Source organism: Hemiscyllium ocellatum, chromosome 10 (genome assembly GCF_020745735.1).
Source record: "Hemiscyllium ocellatum isolate sHemOce1 chromosome 10, sHemOce1.pat.X.cur, whole genome shotgun sequence".
NCBI classification, from domain to species: Eukaryota; Metazoa; Chordata; class Chondrichthyes; order Orectolobiformes; family Hemiscylliidae; genus Hemiscyllium; species Hemiscyllium ocellatum.
This window is the reverse complement of record NC_083410.1, coordinates 75,081,165-75,101,179: the sequence shown is the minus strand read 5'-3', so window position 1 is coordinate 75,101,179 and position 20,015 is coordinate 75,081,165. Positions and strand designations below refer to the sequence as shown.

Below are 20,015 nucleotides of genomic sequence, written 5' to 3'. Positions count from 1 at the left end.
CCTACCATGTCCAAATCATTGTCTAGCTAACATAATACATCCAGGTGTATCCTTACAAATTTACTTGCACTCCTGAAGTAACCTGACTAAGGTTTCCCGTGGTTGTCATTCACAAATGTTAAGATTGACATCTGCACATCAAGATCTAGATCATTTAAATATAAAATTGGTACAAGGAAAAGTCGCAGTACTGACCCCAGCAAACTCCACTATAAACTTGCTTCTAATGTGGAGCGTACACATTAGCCACTCGCCTGCTTCCTGTCAGTCAGCCAATTTTGTGCCCATCTTCCCACTGTCATTTTATCTCACAAGTCTATTGTATTGCAATGTATCAAATGCCGAGTTGAAAAGAGTGGCACTGGCACAGCAGGTCAGGCAGCATCCAAGGAGCAGGAGAGTCGACATTTCGGGCACAATCCCTTCATCAGGCTTATGCTCGAAACATCAATTCTCATACTCTTTGGATGCTGCTGTGTTTTTCCAGTGCTACCCTTTTTGACTCTGACTCTCCAGCATCAGCAGTCCTCACTTTCTTGAATATATCAAATGCCTCCTGGAAGTCCACATGCACATCAAGGATCTTGACTTCTGTTGCTTCTTCAAAACTCTTCAGCAAGTTAGATATGATTGTACCTTAACAAATCCATGCTGATTCTTCTGAATCAATCCATGTTTTTCCACTTTCCATTCCTTTTGAAATTGTTGCACTGAAATACGTTTACAGCACCATTTTGTCTTACACTCTTTGGCTTAGGTGCTAATTCAGAGTGTGAAAATGCTGTTCCTTTAAAAAGGTCATTTTGCCCTTGTTTTTCTTTTCCCAAGAGGGGTTGTAAAGGCAGAGGTGCTGACATGTCTGTACTGGTTAATTCAACAATGGCTAACCAGAGGCCATCTTTAGGGTTTTTTTTTTAAAACAGTTTTACAATGAAAGTTCTCCCAGCTCAGTTTTTTTTAATCTTGTTTTTTTAGTTTGAAGCTGTTGGTCAAAGAAAGCTGGTGGGATAACAGAAGTCTTCTGCCTGACTCTCTCTCTGACATCTCTCCTGTAATAACCTGTGTTTGATTTTATCTTTTTTGTCAAGGGGGTGTTTACAGGGATGTTTCAGGAAATTGGAATTAAGTTGCGATACAGTAGCTTGGATTTTCAGATAGGTTGTTACTCTATATTCTGTTCTCTGTTATTCACGTTTCATATGGTACTGTGTAAATAAATTCTGTTTTGATTAAAACTGAGTGGTTTGACCAGCTGCATCACTCCTGGAATATCCACCTTACATCTGCTTCAAACAACTAAAAAAGTTAGGGTCTGGGCTACTTTCTTGAAATGTTTTGAGGAAGTCTGAGCTGGTCCATAACAGGTTGGGGGCTCTGTGAGGGATTTATTCTACACTTCCAAATTGGGATTAAAGTTGTTGGACACGAAGGCAGCAAGTGGTCGGTATTAATATCTTTTGTTCCAGGTGTTGAATTGGTTGATGTAAACAGTGCTTGGTGTAGTAATGGTTCTTTCAATCAAAAAGAGTTTTCTTTGGGTGGAAGAAATTACTTTGGGGGTTTTACAAAAGGTGAACAAGGCAAAAGGTAAGATTAGTGAGGAAGAGCAGGAGGATAAGCAAACCTACGGTAGTCAAAGGCCTGGTGGGGATCTGTTTAAATATCTGTTTAAAGCATTACCTAAATTTGATGAGAAAGACCTTTTCATTTCATTTGAGAAAGTGGCTTAACAAATGAAGTGGCCAGTGACCATGTAGGTTTTGTTGATCCAGACGAAACTTGTAGGTGGAGCTAGTGAGCTACTTGCATCACGATCAAAGGAGGTAAATGGGATGTATGAGGAGGTGAAGAAAGCTATTTTGAGTGCATACGAGCTTGTGCCAGAAGCCTGCAGACAGTGTTTCAGGAATCTAAGGAGGAACCCTGGTCAAACATTGAGTTTAAAAGGATCAAAGTAATTTTGATAGGTGGTTAAGGGTATTAAAAATGGAACTAAACTTTAACGCTCTTACAGAGACAATTATTTTGGAAGAGTTCAAAAATTCACTTCCTGATGTGGTGAGAACTCATATGGAAGAGTCAAAATGGCATGATTAGCAGCTGAAATGGCTAATGTTGGTTCAAAAATCAAAGTTTGGCTTCTAACACCAATTTCAATCTGTGAGGATAGAAATTGGGGAAAAGAGAAATCCTCACGTGAAAAGGGAAAGGTAGATCACGGTAAAGATAAGGCTAACTTACCACAGGATAAAAAGGAAACCCTTGAAGGGGTCAGAGAAGTTAAAAAAGCTCTGGTGTTTTCACTGCAATAAAGTAGGCCACACAAAATCAAAGTGTTGGTGGGTTAGGAAAACCTCTGGGAAGTCAGATTTGGAAAACAGGTTGAGCCAGTGAATATTGTTGGAGTGATAATGGAAAGCACAGTCCAGCTAAAAATCTGCACCAGAATGTACAATCTGGTCGGAGGTTGGTTAATGAGGAAGTGCCAGATTTTTAAAAATATTTTTTCATTAAATTTTTCTTTCTTTACAAAACCATTTTTAAAAAAAGAAAATAAATTACAACACCAGCAAACGTTAATCTATATGTATATAAAAGCAAAAAGAAAAAAAAGCAAAGAAACAACAATACAACCGAAACAGTGACCGAAACCCATGTGCAAAATACACAAATCAGTAAAGGTCGTTACTGAATAAATAAACAACACGGCTCAGCAGAACAATACATTAGATCTCGATCTCCAAGAGCACACAAAATATTCAGAATTCTTCGTTCAAGGACATGGAACACACTAAATCAGAATGCTTTGGCTACACAAAAGCTCTAATTAAAGTCCCCTCGTCTCCAAAATAGATCTTCAGTAGTTGGTCAAGAGTGTGGCCCCTTTCTGAATAAAACCCCTGACCTGAAAATAGCGGAAAAAGTTTTTCCTAACTAGACCATATTTATGAATTAATTGGTCAAAGGGCATCATTATTTCACCTTTGAATAAGTTGCCCAAACAGGACATTCCCCTAGCTGTCCAAAGCTTAAATCTGGGGTCCATTACTTCTGGTTGAAAACCCGGTATATCCGCTAACGGGGTAAGAAATGACATTTTGGACATATTATCCTCTCTCTGCCACATTATTCTCCATGCACTAACAGTATTACTGACAATTGGGCAATGGCAATTTCCATGACCATCTTCATTTCATCTAAGAATGAAAGGCTGATAAGGGGACATTTTGTCTGGAGGCCTTAACATCTAATCATGCTGATGCTGGGCTTTACGGGCCCAAGCACTTATAAGCGATAGAAGGGAACTTAATTGCTATCTTCTAAATCCGGGTGATCCACTCCCTCTCCAAACCCATGAGATAACTGTAGTTTAGACACTTTGGCAAGAGGTTGCCTATGCCGCAAAATAAAAGAACTAAACCATCCATTAAGTCTCTGGAATATTTGTTTTGGGAAAAATCAAAGAAAGCATTCGTACAGGATAGAGCAAATGGGGGATAACATTCATTTTGATAAGAGATACCCAGCCTAACAAGGCTATTGGAAGCACTTCCTATCGCTGAAAATCTTGCTTAATCCTGATAGGAAGTGGGCAAAATTGGCCTGAAACAGCTGATCAAAGACAGGAGTAATGAAGATGCCGAAATAAGAAAATCCTTCCTGTGACTATTTGAAGGGGGACTGTAGTTCACCCTCCACCTCAGATATTCTCCTAGGACCCCCCCCATAGGCATAGCCGAAAAACAGCTAAACCAACCAATCCCAATTCTGTACTTAAATTTGCTAGCAGTTTAGACTGCGAGGATGTGTTGAGGGTCTCTAGGCATTCTATCCACCACAGGGTCCATAAGGGAATTAAAGCCTCCCCCTATAATGCCATGATATAACAGCCATCAATTTAAAGAATATATCTATCAGAAATCTAAGGGTGCCCCTGTGGGCAATACACATTCAGGATAACATATATTGATACCTTAAGAATGACAAACCACCCATACCCATTTTTAATCTGTTCTATAAATTTAAATGGAAGATTCTTCCTGATGAGTATAGCAATTTCCCTACTTCTAGTATTAAAGGAAGAGAAATCTACCCAATCAAACCCACCCTGCTGCAATTTCAAATGTTCTTTATTATTGAGATAAGTCTTCTGCAAAAGGGCAACATCCATCTTTTGGAGACTGGAAAGCACCTTTTTACTTTCAGTTGACAAATGGATCCTTCTAAAATTCCAGGTAAACCATTTGAAGACAGAATTAGCCACGGCCCTCTAAAATGCAATTCAATCCCCAAAAAGGAAGAATCCAACTTATCAGCTGCTGAGCTGAGACAAAGAAATTTCACAAAACCAAAAAATACAGAAACTAAAACCACCACATCTACCATCCTAATAACTACATCTACGAAAACCACCAAATTAAACCAAATACAAAACTCTTAACAAAGGGGCTCAACCTCTGGCCCACAAGTAGCACTTACATAGCTCAAAAGCACCTTCATACCTCCTTCCAGCTTGAGCCGCATCCCAGACTCAGGCCATGAAAAAGGAGTGAAAGAAAAATATCTTAACAAGGAAATTAAAAGTAAATACTCTACTCATCCCTAAACATATGTCATCATTCATTAACATAAAAAAAAGGATTCACCAACCCCCTCGCAAACAAAGAAAAGAAAGGAAAAAAAAAACACAATTGTCCATGTACTTTCAGTCATCCAATCTATTTTATCGTGTCCAAAAAGTTTTTCATTCTTTCTGGGGAGTCAAAGGAACATGTAGATCCATCATACATAAAGTGAAGCTCCGCCGGGTACCTTTGGGAATACTGGATGCCAAAGTCTCTCAATCTTCTCTTGACTTCATCAAAGATTTTCCTTTTCTGGATTATAGCTACAGAGAAGTCCTGAAAGAACATAATTTTTGAACCTTGGTAGATTAAAGCCCGTGGATCTTTTCCTTCTGGTCTGGAGGCTTCCATAGCTTTATCTTTATCTTTATAGATGTGAAGTCACTCTAGGACCATGCGAGGGTGCTGTTCTGAGCTGGACATGTGCACAGCAACTCTATGGGCCCTTTCCATTTTAACTCGGTCAGATGCAGCCTCCAGGCCCAGGAATCGAGGCAGCCAGCTTTCGAAGAAGCTTGCTGGCTGGTCACGTTCTTTCCCCCCTCTGGCAGTCCAACGGACATTCTTCCTCTTGTCTGTATTGTCAAAGTTGTCGACCTGCTCCTGCAAGCTCAATACCTGTTTCTTCAGTAAACGCATTCTTTTTTTTGCAGAATCAATCTCAGTCTCTGAGATAGTGGTCCTCCTTTCAACTTCTTCTTTTCTTCGTCCTAGGCCTTCCAGCTGCTCCTTGTGTTTCTGGAGCATGACCAAGATCAGGTCCAGCTTGGTGCGGAACTCCTCTTTGATCGACGGTTTGATTATCTCTCACTGCTTTGTAAACTCCGCAGCTACTGGAGGGAGCTGTAGCTGTGGCCATAGAGGTGTCCAATTTCACAGTTGGGACTTGCTGTGGCCTTTGCCTTTAGTCATGTTTCTTTGGTAAAACAAACTTTAAAAAAGAAATTGTATAGGATATATAGGTTCAGAAACTCTTTAAAGACAAAGTTATCATAGAAATGATTTAAAAGGGGTGAGAGTGGTACTTTGCTTGAACTGAGATGCAGAGCTCAGCAAAGCAGTCCTCTCAGACTGCCGCCATCTTCAATCCCCCCACGAGATCTTCTTAAACCATATACTTGCAAAGTTAAAGTTTATTTGCATAAGCCAGGAGCAGCAGGTAAAGCGGTTACAATATTAAGAGATACAGGATCCTCTCAAACTCTAGGTGTTGACAGATGAGGAAATAAAAACCTCTGAAGGACTACTGAAGGACTAAGTGGAATTTACGGTGAGACAAGAAGTGGTCAACTGTGTAGAGTGAGGTTAGTGTTTTCAGTGAAAAGTGGAGAAGTGGTGATAAGAGTACTGAAAAAACATTCAGCTCCAGGAATACAATTTGCTCTTGGTAACGATATAGCTGTGTCACAGGTAAGAGTGCTGCCTACTGTGGTTGAAAAGCCCATGGAAAATCAGGCAACTGAGGTATTACAGGAAGCATATTCTAGGATTTTTCCTGACTGTGTGGTCACAAGGTCACAAAGTCACCAGTTGAAACCAGGAGAAATCAAAGAGTACAGATAACAAAGTTGAAGTGGAAATATCAAAGGATGTTTGATGAGGTGGTTGAGAGAAAACAGAGGCAGATGGATGACAAACTGGCAGCTTTAGCTCAGATAAATTACTGAGTTATATCAGAAAGATGAAAATTTGAAGCAATTGTATCAAAAGGCATGCATGGAAAAAGAATCTGAATGTATCCCAAATGTGACTATCTTAAAAATGATGTCTTAATGAGGAAATGGACATCACAAATTCAAGCAGAAATGGACAGACATTCATCAAGTTGTATTGCCAGTGGGTTGTAAAAAGGTGGTGTTGCGTAGCACATGAACTACCAGTAGGGTATCATTTAGGGGTAAGAAAAACACAGGCTAAAATACAAAAACATTTTTCTTGCCTGGACTGCACAAGGATGTAATTGAATTTTCATGTCAGGTATTTGGAAAATCACAGACAGTAATAAAACCCTCACATTTAATACCCATTAACTGCATTGGAGGAGCCTTTATGACGAACAAACAGATTGATAAGGATAAAGACATTGATGTAGTGTAAATGGATTTCAGTCAGATGCTTGATAAGGTTCCCCATGGTAGGCTACTGCACAAAACACAGAGGCATGGGATTGAGGGCGACTTAGCAGTTTGGATCAGGAATTGGCTAGTTGAAAGAGAGTAGTGGTTGATGAGAAATGTTCATCCTGGAGTTCAGTTACCAGTGGTATACCACACTATTGGTGTTTTGGATCCACTGTTGTTTGTCATTTCTATAAACGACCTGGAGGAGGGTATAGAAGAATGGGTTAGTAAATTCACAGACAACACTAAGGTCAGTACATTTGTGGATAGTGTCAAATGATGTTGTAGGTTACGGAGGGACATAGATAAGCTGCAAAACTAGGCTGAGAGGTGGCAAATGGAGTTCAATGCAGAAAAGTGGAAGGTGTAATAGGAATGCAGAGTACTGGGCAAATGGTAAGATTCTTGGTAGTACTGATGAACAGAGAGATCTCGGTGTCCACGTACGTAGATCCCTCAAAGTTGCCACGCAGGTTGAGAGAGCTGTTAAGTAGGCATGCGGTGTAATAGCTTTTATTAGTAGAGTGATTGAGTTTTGGAAACATGAGGTCATGCTGTAGCTGTACAAAACTCTGGTGCGGCCGCATTTGGAGTACTGGTCACCACATCATAGGAAGGATGTAGAAGCTTCGGAAAGGGTTCAGAGGAGATTTACAAGGATGTTGCCTGGCATGGAGGGAAAATCTTACGAGGAAAGGTTGAGGGAATTGAGGCTATTTTCATTAGAGAGAAGCTTGAGAGGTGACTTAATTGAGACACGTAAGATAATTAGAGAGTTAAATCGGGTGGACATTGAGAGCCACTTTCCTAGGATGGTGATGGCTAGCACGAGGAGGCAAAGCTTCAAACTGAGGGGTATTAGATTTAGGATAGATGTCAGAAGTAGTTTCTTTACTCAGAATAGTAGGGGAGATGATGAGGTCAGGGTGGAAGGTGTTGGTAAAGTGGCTGAACTGTTGGAGCATAGTAGGGGCATGGAACACACTGCCTCCAACAGTTGTAGACTTGCCACCTTCACAGGCATTTAAATAGTCATTTGATAGGCATTTGGACACGAATGGAATAGTGTAGGTTAGACGAGCTTCAGATTGAGTTCACAGGGCGACGCAACATTGAGGGCCGAAGGGCCTGTACTGCGCTGTAATGTTCTATGTTCTATGGTAGTTCCATCTGACATGGTGGGAAGATTAAAGATGGGGCAAACAGCCAAATTCCAACAGTCATGTGGACTCTCATGCTACAAAGCTGGGACATTTTTCTGAAATGTACCAAATTACCCAAACTTTTGGCTGACAACTTAATTTACCAGGGACAGAACCATCAATGTCATGTTTTCTCTCCAAGGACCCTAAGGTAAACTGTCAAAAACACAGGGTGAGAGGGAAGGAAAGAACACATTTGGGTTGGAGTAGGCTGCATCATCTAAAACATCTATGGTTTCTCCATGGTGAAGGAAGGAATGAGGGAAATGGAGTGTGTCACAGAGTCAGGATCTACAGCACAGAAAAAGGCCTTTCTGCCCAACATGTCCACACTGCTCAAACATAACCACGTAGCTATTCTAATCCCGTTTTGCAACACTTAGCCTCTAGCCTTATGTGCCTTGACGTAGCAAATGTACATCTAAGTAGTTCTTAAATGTTGTGCAGGCTTCTGCCTCTACCACCTGTATAGACAGTGAGTTCCACATTCCCACCACGCTCTGGGTGAAAATGTTTTTCCTTCTCTAAACCTTCTGCCCTTCATCTTAAATCCATGCCCCATCCTAAGTCACAGGTTTCCTGATGTAGAAGGGGCATGGGGTTCAGGTGACTAGAACTTGTAACTTGTTAATCACCTTTTCAGATGTAAAAACCAATTAAAACAATCTCTACAATTTGAGGCTCAGAAAAGGTGAGGTGCCATACATCCTCAGGGAGGCCGCAAGTGGACAGTGATGGGCGGAGAACAATTTGGAGAAAAGGTTAGGTCCCTAAGACACTGTTACAAAAGTATAATATAAACATTGTAAAAATGCTGTCCCCGAGATAATCTGGTCAGTCTTAACCAATCTCATTAGGGCATATTTACATCCAGCTAAAAATTGAGCAGGTTGTTAATAATGATACACCATTGGAACAATCTGAATGTGTATTCTGGAGGAATGCCTTGGAAAAGGCAGTAACATGGCTTACTGTTTTCTCATTCCACTCAGCCCATTTTAAATTGAATAAATCAGACGTGACTGAACTGTAAATAAGAGCAGAAATTACTTTGTGGTTTGCAGACAATTAAATAAACTATCAAAATGAATGGTTAATCGCATTCATGGTGTGTAGAATAGTAAGTGCCAAATCCACGCAATCAAGGTCTAGCTCTGGAGATGTTAGGATATCTAAAGAACAAAAAATGTCCAGAAGGCATGATGCATAAAAGATTATAGGTCATAGTGTCTACATGGTCTTCAGTAAAGCCTTTGACAAGGACGTTCATGGCAGCCTGGTACAAAAGGTGAAGATTGCATGGTATCAGGATGAGTTGTTAAGATCGATACAGAAGTGGTTTAGACACAGGAGACAGAGGGTAGCAGTGGAAGGATGCTTTTCAGAATGGGGGCTGTGATCAGTGGTGCTCCATAGGGATCAATGCTGGGACCTCTGCTGTTCCTGGTCCACATAAGTGATTCAGAGGAAAACATAGTTTGTCTAATTAGTAAGTCTGCAGATGATACAAAGAATGGTGGAGTTGCCGAGACTGAGGAGGATTGTCAGAGGATATAGCAGGATATAAATGTTGCAGTTGTACAGGACATTGTGTTCAGTTTTGGTCACCTTGTTATTGGAAGGATGTTATTAAACTTAGCGAGTTTTAAGAAGATTTGTAGCTCAGGTTGAGGTTCTGGATGTAGGTTTGCTCGCTGAGCTGGAAGGTTTATTTCCAGATATTTCACCATCCTACTAGATAATATCTTCAGTGGGTCTCCGGGCGAAGGACTGCTGATGATTCCTGCTTTCTATTTATGTTCGGGTTTCTTTCGGTTGGTGATGTTATTTCCTGTGGTGATGTCATTTCCTGATCTTTTTCTCAGGGGGTGGTAGATGGGGTCTAACTCAATGTGTTTGTTAATAGACTTCCGGTTGGAATGCCATGCTTCTAGGAATTATCGTGCGTGTCTCTGTTTGGCTTGTGCTAGGATGGATGTGTTGTTCCAGTCAAAGTGGTGTCCTTCCTTATCTGTATGTAAAGATACTAGTGAGAGAGGGTCATGTCGTTTGTGGCTAGTTGATGTTCATGTATCCTGAATGGCTAGTTTTCTGCAGAAAAGGACAGGAAATGATAACACTACAGGAAATGACATCACCAAACCAAAGACACCCAAACATATGAATAGAAAGCAGGAATCATCAGCAGTGCTTTGCCTGGAAGCCCACTGAAGATGTTACCTAGTAGGGTGGCAAAACATCTGGAAATGAACCTTCCAGCTCAGTGAACAAACCTACATGCAGATGTTATTAAACTGGAATGAGTACAAAAGAAATTTACAAGGATGTTGCCTGGACTCAATAGTCTGAGTTACAGAGAGAGGTTGGACAAGCTAGGACTTTTTTCTTTAGCGTATAGGATACTGAGGAGGGAACCATATAGAGGTGCATAAGATCATGAGAGGCATGGATAGGGTGAATGCACTCAGTCTTTTCCCCATGGTTGAGGAATCTGAGGGACAACCTTTTTACACAGAGGATGGTACACGTATGGAATGAGCTTCCAGTAGAAATGGTTGAGACGGTACATTAAGAACATTTAAAAGGCATTTGGACAAATACATGGATGGGATAAGTTTAGGAGGATACAGGCCAAGTGTATGGAAATGGGGTTAGGATGGACCAGTTTGGGCCAAAAGACTATCTCCGTGACTTAGGACTCTGACTCTGAAACTAGTTGGAGGCATGGACAGAAAAATAGCAGACAAATGTGAGGGGGTATACTTTGGAAGGTCAGTACACATGGAAATAAAAACAGTGAATGGAAGAATCCTTAGGAACATTGATATGCAGAGGGATCTGGGTATGCAGGTCCGCAGATCACTGAAGGTGGCAGTGCAGGTAGATAAGGTTGCAAAAAAGGCTTATGGCACTCTCGTCATCATTAGAAGGAGCACTAACTATAAGAATAGGCAAGTTATGCTGAAGCTTTATAGAACTTTAGTTCGGCCACATTTTAAATATTGCATACAGTTCTGGTCACCACACTACCGGAAGCATGTGGATGCTTTGGAGTGGGTACAGAAAAAAATTACCAGGATGTTGCCTGGTATGTGATATTTCAACTACGAAGAAAGGTTGGATTGACTGGGTTTGTTTCCACTGGGATGCAGGAGATGGAGGTGCAATGTGATACAAGTTTAGAAGATTGTGAATGACATGGATAGAATAAAAAGTACGAGGCTTTTTCCCAGAGTGGAGGAGTCAATTACCAACAGGATACAATGTAATGTTCTCTAGCTACTGGGGAAGCTAGTTGCCTGGAAACAACAAAACAGATTCAAATTAGGCCAATCAGTTTAAATTATACCCTGGAAAATACCAAATTCTAATTAAGTTTGAATTGAGTATATTGACAATCTTAAAAGCCAATGACACTATCTGATAAAAATTGAACAGTTGGGAGGAGAACTGCCATAAGACCAACAGCTGTAGAGTGCTAGTCAGAACACTCTGAGAGGTACCTGCCACGAAAAGAAGGTCGCACAGAGAAAAACCTCAACACTGACCTGGAGAGCCAATCTACTGATGAAGGTAAAGAGAAGATTCAACCGCTGGCTCGTTTTAAAATTTGACTTTTTTCTGCAAATCTTAACTGGGAGTTTTATTGGACTAGCATTATAGAAGAGAAGGCAAAGGATAGGTAAGAGGAAGGAATTATAAATAGTTGCTAGTTAGTTTCTCTGTTATAGTTTAAAAAATAAAGTTGTTTATTTTTACTTTAAATAATTCTTGGCCATTCGAATTTTTACAGATTACTGCACGGGATAAATCTTTTCCGTGTTGCTGGTTTTAAATTAAGTAGGACGGTTTACCCCGTGTCATAACAATATCAAGAAACTGTTGGAGACACTAGATACTGCAAAGGCTACAGACCTGACAATATCCTAGTAATAGTACTGAAGACTTGTGCACCAGAACTTGATGCTCCCTGAGCCAAGCTTTTTCCAGTATACAGAGGAACCTTGATTATCCAAAAGAGATAGGCGGGCACTATTTTGTTCGAACAAATGATTATTCAGATAATAGATTTTACCTTAAACAAGGGAAGCCATGCTGATCAATGCTATGCTCTACCGGAGAGATTTCACATGATGAACAAAATAAAGCAATGATAACATAAGAAAACTTTTTTAAAATGCAGCAGTAGTTAGCATTTGGCAAGGTGTGGTGAAGACAGCATTAAACAAGGTCCTGAACAGCTTCTACGATCACAACAGCATTTGTCAAATTCTGGGAACTCAGTCTCGCGTTAGAAACACAGAACCACTGCCTCTGTGGTTCATGAGTTTATGTTCTTGGCTATTTTCTTCATGAATGGCCTGATAAAGTGATGGGAATACAGCACTGTAAAACACTTACTTTTGCAAAGAGCTGTATAACAACCCTTACCTAACAATATCCAGTCACTGGTGCTTGAGCTGCTTGTGTTTATTTGTTTTTGCTAGCGTTTTCACATTCTTCAGTAAGGTAAATCGAAGACACTTACCTCTTTGACGTAACCTTCTTCGGATAATCTGAAATTTGGATATTCAATAGTCGGATAATCAAAGTTCCTCTGTAGTTACAACATTGGCATCTACTTGACAATGAGATAAATTGTCCAAGTATGCCTTGCACATAAAAAGCAGGACAAATCCAACCTGGCCAATTACCGTCCCATCAGTAAAGCGATGGAAGGGCTCATCAACAGTGCTACCAAGCAGCACCTGCTTAGTGACCCCCAGTTTTGGTTCCGCCAGGGCCACTCAGCTCCGGACTTCATTACAATCTTGGTTCAAACACAGAAAAAAGAGCAGAGGTGAGGTGAGAGTGTCAGCCCTTGATATCAAGGTTGCATTCAACCAAGTGTAGCATCAAGGAGTCCTAGCAAAACTGGGAAGAGTTCGACAGGCAAACTCTCTGGTCATTAGAGTAATATCTAGCACATAGGAAGATGTTGTGGTTGTTGGATATGAGTCATTTCAGTTCCAGGTCATCTCTACAGGAGATCCTCATGGTAGTGTTCTAGGTCCAACTACCTTCAGCTATTTAATCAATGACCTTCCCTTCAAAATCAGAAGTGGGGATGTTCGCTGATGATTGCATCATGTTCAGCAGCATTCACAACTCCTGATACTGAGGCAATCTGTGTCCAAATAAAGGCTTATGCTTAAAACATCGACTCTTTCAAAGTATCATCTCACCATGGGCGGCATGGGTGGTTAGCACTGCTGTCTCACAGCACCAGGGTCCTAGGTTCAATCCCAGCCTCGGGCAACTGTCTGTGTGAAGTTTGCACATTCTCCCCATGTCTGTGTGGGTTTCCTCCGGGTGCTCTGCTTTCTTCCCACATTTCAAAGCAGTAGTGCAGAGCAGATGAATTGGCCATGCTAAAAAATTACCCATAGTGTTAGGTGCATTAGGCAGAGGGTCGCTCTTCGGAGGGTCAGTGTGGACTTGTTGGGCAAAAGGGCCTGTTTCCACACTGTAGGGAATCTAATCTAATCTAATCAGATCTACTGAGTTTCTCCTGCAATTTCTGTTCTTGTTTCAGAACAGGTTATACCACTTTCCCTTGAGTAATTTAGTTATATACTTGTGTGATCATACAGATCTTTAAGTGTATCTTTAATACTGCAATTGTACCATGCACTACCATATATTTAGTTGTCTATCTGTTGGAGATTCTTCTTAGACAATATCCACAAATCCACGAATTGCGACAGACTTTCACCTGTGTTCTGGGTCTTTGTCCGGCAATGTTGATTGTCTATGAAACAGGTTTTCTACAGTCAACAGGTAATAGTTTTCAATGCATTAAAATAAGTTTCCACAAATCCTAAGATATATCAGAACTTTTATTTTAAATTGTGAATACAGTTGTTATATTCCCTCTTATTGGCGATGATCAATGTCTAGCACTAGTGTGATATAAATGTTATTTAGCATTTATCAGCCCGTGGTTTAACACCAGATACAGATTGCTTCAGTATCTGAAGCAGCTGTATAGTCACTGATGAAGCAGCTGTATAGTCAAAAATACTGTACGAGAATACCGTTGAGGAACTCCTGCACTGATGCACTTGGGCTGAGATAATTGGTTTGCAACCAATATAACCATCTTCATTTGTTCTTGGTTTGACTCCCAAATCACCGAGAATATTCTCCAATTTCTATTAGTTTAAATTTTGCTGGGGCTCATTGACGCCACTCTCAATCAAATGCTCCCGTGATGTCACGGACAGTCATGCTCACATCATCTGGCAAGCTATTTGAGAACATATTTACACAACCCCTAGGACAGGTGATACCAGCCATATTGACCGATATCAGGTCGTGAAATATGAAATAATAATGGCTTGAAACATATTCTTGAGGCTGAGGGGGCTGAACAAGATAGATTTGGAGAGAATATTTCCCCTTGAGGAAGAATCTTGAACTGGGGGTCAAGTTTCAAAGTAAGGGTCTCCTATTTAGCTTGAGGATGAGGATGAATTTTTTTCAGAGAGAACATTTAATCTTAAGAATTTTCTATCAAAGGCGATTAGAAAAGGGATGATTGAATATATTCACTGACAAGTTAAATATATTTTCCATCTCCAACGGAAGCAAATATTATGTGAGGCAAGCAGGGAAATGGAGTAAAAACCACAATCAAGTCAACTGAGATCTCACTGAATTGTAGACAAACCTGCTCTGGTTTGTCATGTTCTAAGGTCAGGTTCAATTCATTACTGGACAGGCAGGGTCTTCACTCAGCCATAGCGTCATACAGCATGGGAAAAGGCCCTTCAGTCCTACCAGTCCATGCCAAACATAATCCCAAACTAAACTGGTCTCACCTGCCTGGCCCATATCCCTCCAAACCTTTTCTATTTATGTATTTATCCAAATGTCTTTTAAACATTATAATTACCACATCTACCACTTCCTCAGGAAGTTCATTCCACACCCTTAGCATAACACATTTGCCCCTCATGTCTTTTTCAAATCTCTCTCCTCTCACCTTAAAATTGTGTCATCAGTCTTGAAATCCTCCATCCTAGGGAAATGACAACGACAATTAACTCTTTCTACATCTCTCATTATTTTATAAACTTTAGAAGATCACCTCTCAACTTAAAATTTCCATACCTGGCAACATTCTTGTAAATCTTGCCTGAACTCTCTCCAATAATATGCTTCAGACAACTGGGTGGCCAGAAGAGGCTTCACCAAGGGATGTAGGTTTGCTCGCTGAGCTGGAAGGTTCATGTTCAGACATTTTGTCACCATAGTAGGTAACATCTTCAGTGAGCCTCTGGACGTAGCATTGCTGATGATTCCTGCTTTCTATTTATATGTTTGGGTTTCCTTGAGTTGTTGATGCCATTTCCTGTTGAGATGTCATTTCTTATGGTGGTGTCATTTCCTGTTCTTTATCTCAGTTCTGGATGGAAATCCATGCTGCTAGGAATTCTCGTGCATATCTCTGTTTGGCTTGTCCTAGGATGAATGTGTTGTCACAGTCAAAACCCAAACATATAAATAGAAAGCAGGAATCATCAGTAATGCTGCGTCTGGAGGCTCACTGAAGATGTTACCTAGTATGGTGATGAAATGTCTGAACATGAACTTTCCAGCTCAGCGAGCAAACCTACATCCAGAACCTCAACCTGAGCTACAAATCTCCTCAAAACTCGCTAAGGCCTCACCAATGTTCTGTACAACCTCAACATTAAGACACTGTCAGCTGAAATCACCGATAACAAGGAGCTGAATTCTTCTGAATATTCATGCAGATTAAGAACCACCCCAGCAACTTTCATCTAGTAACCCTCACTTCTCAGGATAGTAAGAGCAAATTGTGGAAATGTTAATATCAAACTACAGAAAGAGAAATCATGCAAAGATTTTGTTCTTCATGTCTCTGTCAGCTTGAAAAAAAAGTTATCAAACTCAATCCTGTGTTCCAATTCATAATTAATCAATCAATCAATTTGTAGGTAGTAAATCCTTATGGCAGTAGCATAATTGTTACCCAAAGGATAATCGAGCTGTTGACTACAGAGTTTAGAGTTTATGGGAGATGTAACGGATGGAACGCTTTTAGCTTTAACACTTTCTCTAAAGAGTCAACCTTTCATATTGATAATAAAAGTACCTGCTTAGTTATGGCAAGAAAAGCCTGAGAAAGTTTCTGGTAATATCCTTCCACCGTTGCAGTCCCATACTGCTCCATGGTATTCCAACAGCAGACCATATAATGCAGCTGTGGTGTGCTTACAAGGCCATAATCTACAATCAAGAGAAGCATATAATTTAATATTAATAGCTTGGTAATATGATCCTGTTATGGACCAGACCAGAACCACCTCCCCACAACAAAAGTATACCATGAAGATAGTCTAGACCCTAACTTTTAAATATAACTTCTTTAAAAGTGTAAGCTACTGTTCTTCCAGATATGATCCGATTGGTCCACTAATCTTACAACACTGTTAAATTATAACAAAAGGAAGAATTGGCATAGCTTTACACTACAGAAATACTTAACAAGATACTATATTATTTAACTACTAGTTGTCAACTATTCCAATATAGGCAGCATCCCATAAACACTACCTTTAGCAAAAAGGCAATTCAGCAAAACAGTTACACAGTTATAATTCTCATGTCCTGCCTGTATTGATTTTTCAGAGGAAGCCTCGCTGTCTAAGACTTTGCTCTAGCAGAGAACTTAAGCTTTTAGCTTCAGCAGCCAGCAGAAAACTTCTCAACTAACTGAAAGAAAAATTAAAAATTTTCATGGATCTACATGGGCGGCATGGTGGCACAGTGGTTAGCACTGCTGCTTCACAGCGCCAGAGACCTAGGTTCAATTCCCGCCTCAGGCGACTCTGTGTGTGGAGTTTGCACATTCTCCCCGTGTCTGCGTGGGTTTCCTCCAGGTGCTCCTCCCACAATCCAAAAATGTGCAGGTTAAGTGAATTGGCCATGCTAAATTGCCCATAGTGTTAGGTGAAGGGGTAAATGTAGGAGAATGGGTCTGGGTGCGTTACGCTTCGCAAGGTCGGTGTGGACTTGTTGGGCCGAAGGGCCTGTTTCCACACTGTAAGTAATCTAATCATGTGAGCCCTGACTCTGCCGACTCATAATTCTTTTGAAGAATTATTTTAAAGAAAAATATCCAGGGAGAACTCAAAACTGTTTAGCAATTGCCCATCTGGAGACATTTCAGCACCACAGCGACAATACCCTTCTGCAAGAGAAGCAGCACAGAACACCACTCTTAAAGGTCAGTACTGTCACAATCCACATAATTTTATCTTTTGTCATATCCTGCCAGATTCAAGATCACAACACGTGAGATCTCTATTGTGTGAAATTAAGATCCAAAACTACCCGCTGGAAAGGATTTTAAGATATGTTAATAATAAAATTTCAAAAGAATTACATGAATAAATATGAGAACATAGACCTGTTCAGCACAGTATAGGCCCATGATATTGTGCCAAGCATTTAACTTAATCTATACACCCCTCAATTTACTGCCGTCCATGTGCTTGACTAGCAGTCGCTTAAATGTCCCTAATGTCTCTGACTCTACCACTGGCAGTGCATTCCACACACCCACCACTCTCTACGTAAATAACTTACCTCTGGCATCTCCCCTAAACATTCCTCCAGTCACCTTCACATTATGACCCTTCGTGGCAATCATTTCTGCCCTAAGGAAAAGTCTCTGACTATCCACTCTATGTCTACCATTACCTTGTACGTCTTTATCAAGTCACCTCACTTCCTCTTCTCTCCAGTGTGAAAAGATCCCTGAAAGTTGCCACCCAGATTGACAGGGTTGTTAAGAAGGATACGTGTTTTGGCCTTTATTAATAGAGGAATTGAGTTCTAGAACCAGGAGATTATGCTGCAGCTGTACAAAGCTCTGGTACAGGCACGCTTGGAGGATTGTGTACAGTTCTGGTCACCGCATTATAAGGAGGATGTGGAAGCTTTGGAAAAGGTGCAGAAGAGATTTACTAGGATATTGCCTGGTATGGAAGGAATGTCTTACGAGGAAAGGCTGAGGGCCTTGATGCTGTTCTCGTTAGAGAGAAGAAGGTTGAGAGGTGACCTAATAGAGACATACAAGATAACCAGATGGTTAGATAGGGTGGACAGGGAGAGCCTTTTTCCAAGTATGGGGACGGCAAACACAAGGGGACACAACTTTAAAGTGAGGGGAGATAGGTATAAGACAGATGTCAGAGGTAGCTTCTTTACTCAGAGAGTAGTAAGGGTATGGAATGCTTTGCCTGCATCGGTAGTAGATTCGCCAAGTTTAAGTGCATTTAAGTTGTCATTGGACAGGCAAATGGACATACATGAAATAGTGTAGGTGGGATAGGCTTCAGATTAGTATGACAAGGCAGCACAACATCGAGGGCCGAAGGGCCTGTACTGCGCTGTAATATTCTATGTTCTATAAAAGCCTGAGCTCACTCAACCTCTCTTCATAAGACAAGCCCTCCAATCCAGGCAGCATCCTGGTACATCTCTTCAGCACCTCTCTAAAGCATCTACATCCGTCCTATAATGAGGTAACCAGAACTGGACACAACATTCCTAACCAGAGGTTTTTGAGCTGCAGCAAAACCTCGCAGCTCTTAAACTCAATCCCCCTATGAATGAATGCCAAAACACCATACGCCTTCTTAACAACTGTACAACTTTGAGGGATCTATGTACATGGACTCTAACATTCTGCAGTTCCTCCACATTGCCAAGAATCCTGTCTTTAACCCTGTATTCAGCATTATAACCTTCCAAAATGAAACACTTCACACTTATCGAGGTTGAACTCCATCTGCCACTTCTCAGCCCAGATCTGCATCTTGTCAGTGTCTTGTTAGAGCCTGCAACAGCCCTTGCCACGATCTATAAACTACTGACCTTTGTGTCATCAGCAAACCTACTAGCCCACTCTTCCACTTTTTCATCCAAGTCATTAATAAAATCTACAAAGAGCAGAGGCCCAAAAACAGGTCCCTGCTGGACATCACTGGTCACTGACCACCAGGCGAATTACTTTCCATCCTCTACCAGTCGCAGTCTTCTTTTAGCCAGCCAATTCTGTATCCAGACAGCCAAATTTCCCTGTATCCCTTACCTTCTAACTTTCTGAATGAGCCTGCTATGAGGAACCTTATCAAATGCTTCACTGAAATCCATCTACACCATATCCACTGCTCGACCTATGTCAACTTATCTCATCACATCCTCAAATAACTCAATAAGGCTGTGAGACATGACCTGCCCCTCACAAAGCCATGCTGACAATCTTTCATTTTTTCCCCCAAATTGTCATAAATGCCATCTCTCAAAATCTTTTCCAGTACCTTGCTTATTGCATATTGCATATTGAATGGTTGACAGACCCTCATGAAATTCTGATAGTCAGTCAAGAATTCCCATTTCGAACTATGATACCAAACTACTTAGGTGGCATCATATCAGCCAATGGCCAGGGTAAGTTATCTCATGCTTTTCAACTTTGATTAGATTACTTACAGTGTGGAAGCAGGCCCTTTCAACTGGGTGGCACAGTGGTTAGCACTGCTGCTTCACAGCACCAGAGACCTCGGTTCAATTCCTGCCTCAGGCAACTGTCTGTGTGGAGTTTGCACAGTCTCCCTGTATCTGCGTGGGTTTCCTCCAGGTGCTCCGGTTTCCTCCCACAGTCCAAAGATGTGAGGGTTAGGTGAATTGGCCATGCTAAATTGCCCGTAGTGTTAGGTGAAGGGGTAAATGTAGGGTAACGGGTCTTGGTGGGTTGCGCTTCGGAGGTTCAGTGTGGACTTGTTGGGCCGAAGGGCCTGTTTCCATACTGTAAGTAATCTAATCAAATCTAATTATCTGAGTGAGAGTAATGTTGCTTGTGTTAGTAGACAAATTAAAAAGCAAACGAGTAGGCAGTTCTCACCACTGGCAACATCATATTTAAAAGCAAGCTGGACATTGTGTCACTTGCACTAAGCCAGAAACTGCACAGGAACCTGTGGCAGTTA

General features: G+C 41.0%; 1 protein-coding gene across 3 annotated transcripts in view; it reads right to left on the bottom strand.

The window, feature by feature from the left end:
* pgm3 (phosphoglucomutase 3) overlaps positions 1-20,015 on the bottom strand; it is a 117,068-nt gene that overhangs the window by 37,860 nt on the left and 59,193 nt on the right. For all 3 annotated transcript variants that reach the window (XM_060831620.1, XM_060831621.1, XM_060831622.1), the window contains one exon: positions 16,112-16,245. In XM_060831620.1, coding sequence (XP_060687603.1) covers positions 16,112-16,245 — 134 coding nt within the window. The remainder of the gene's footprint in view (positions 1-16,111; positions 16,246-20,015) is intronic.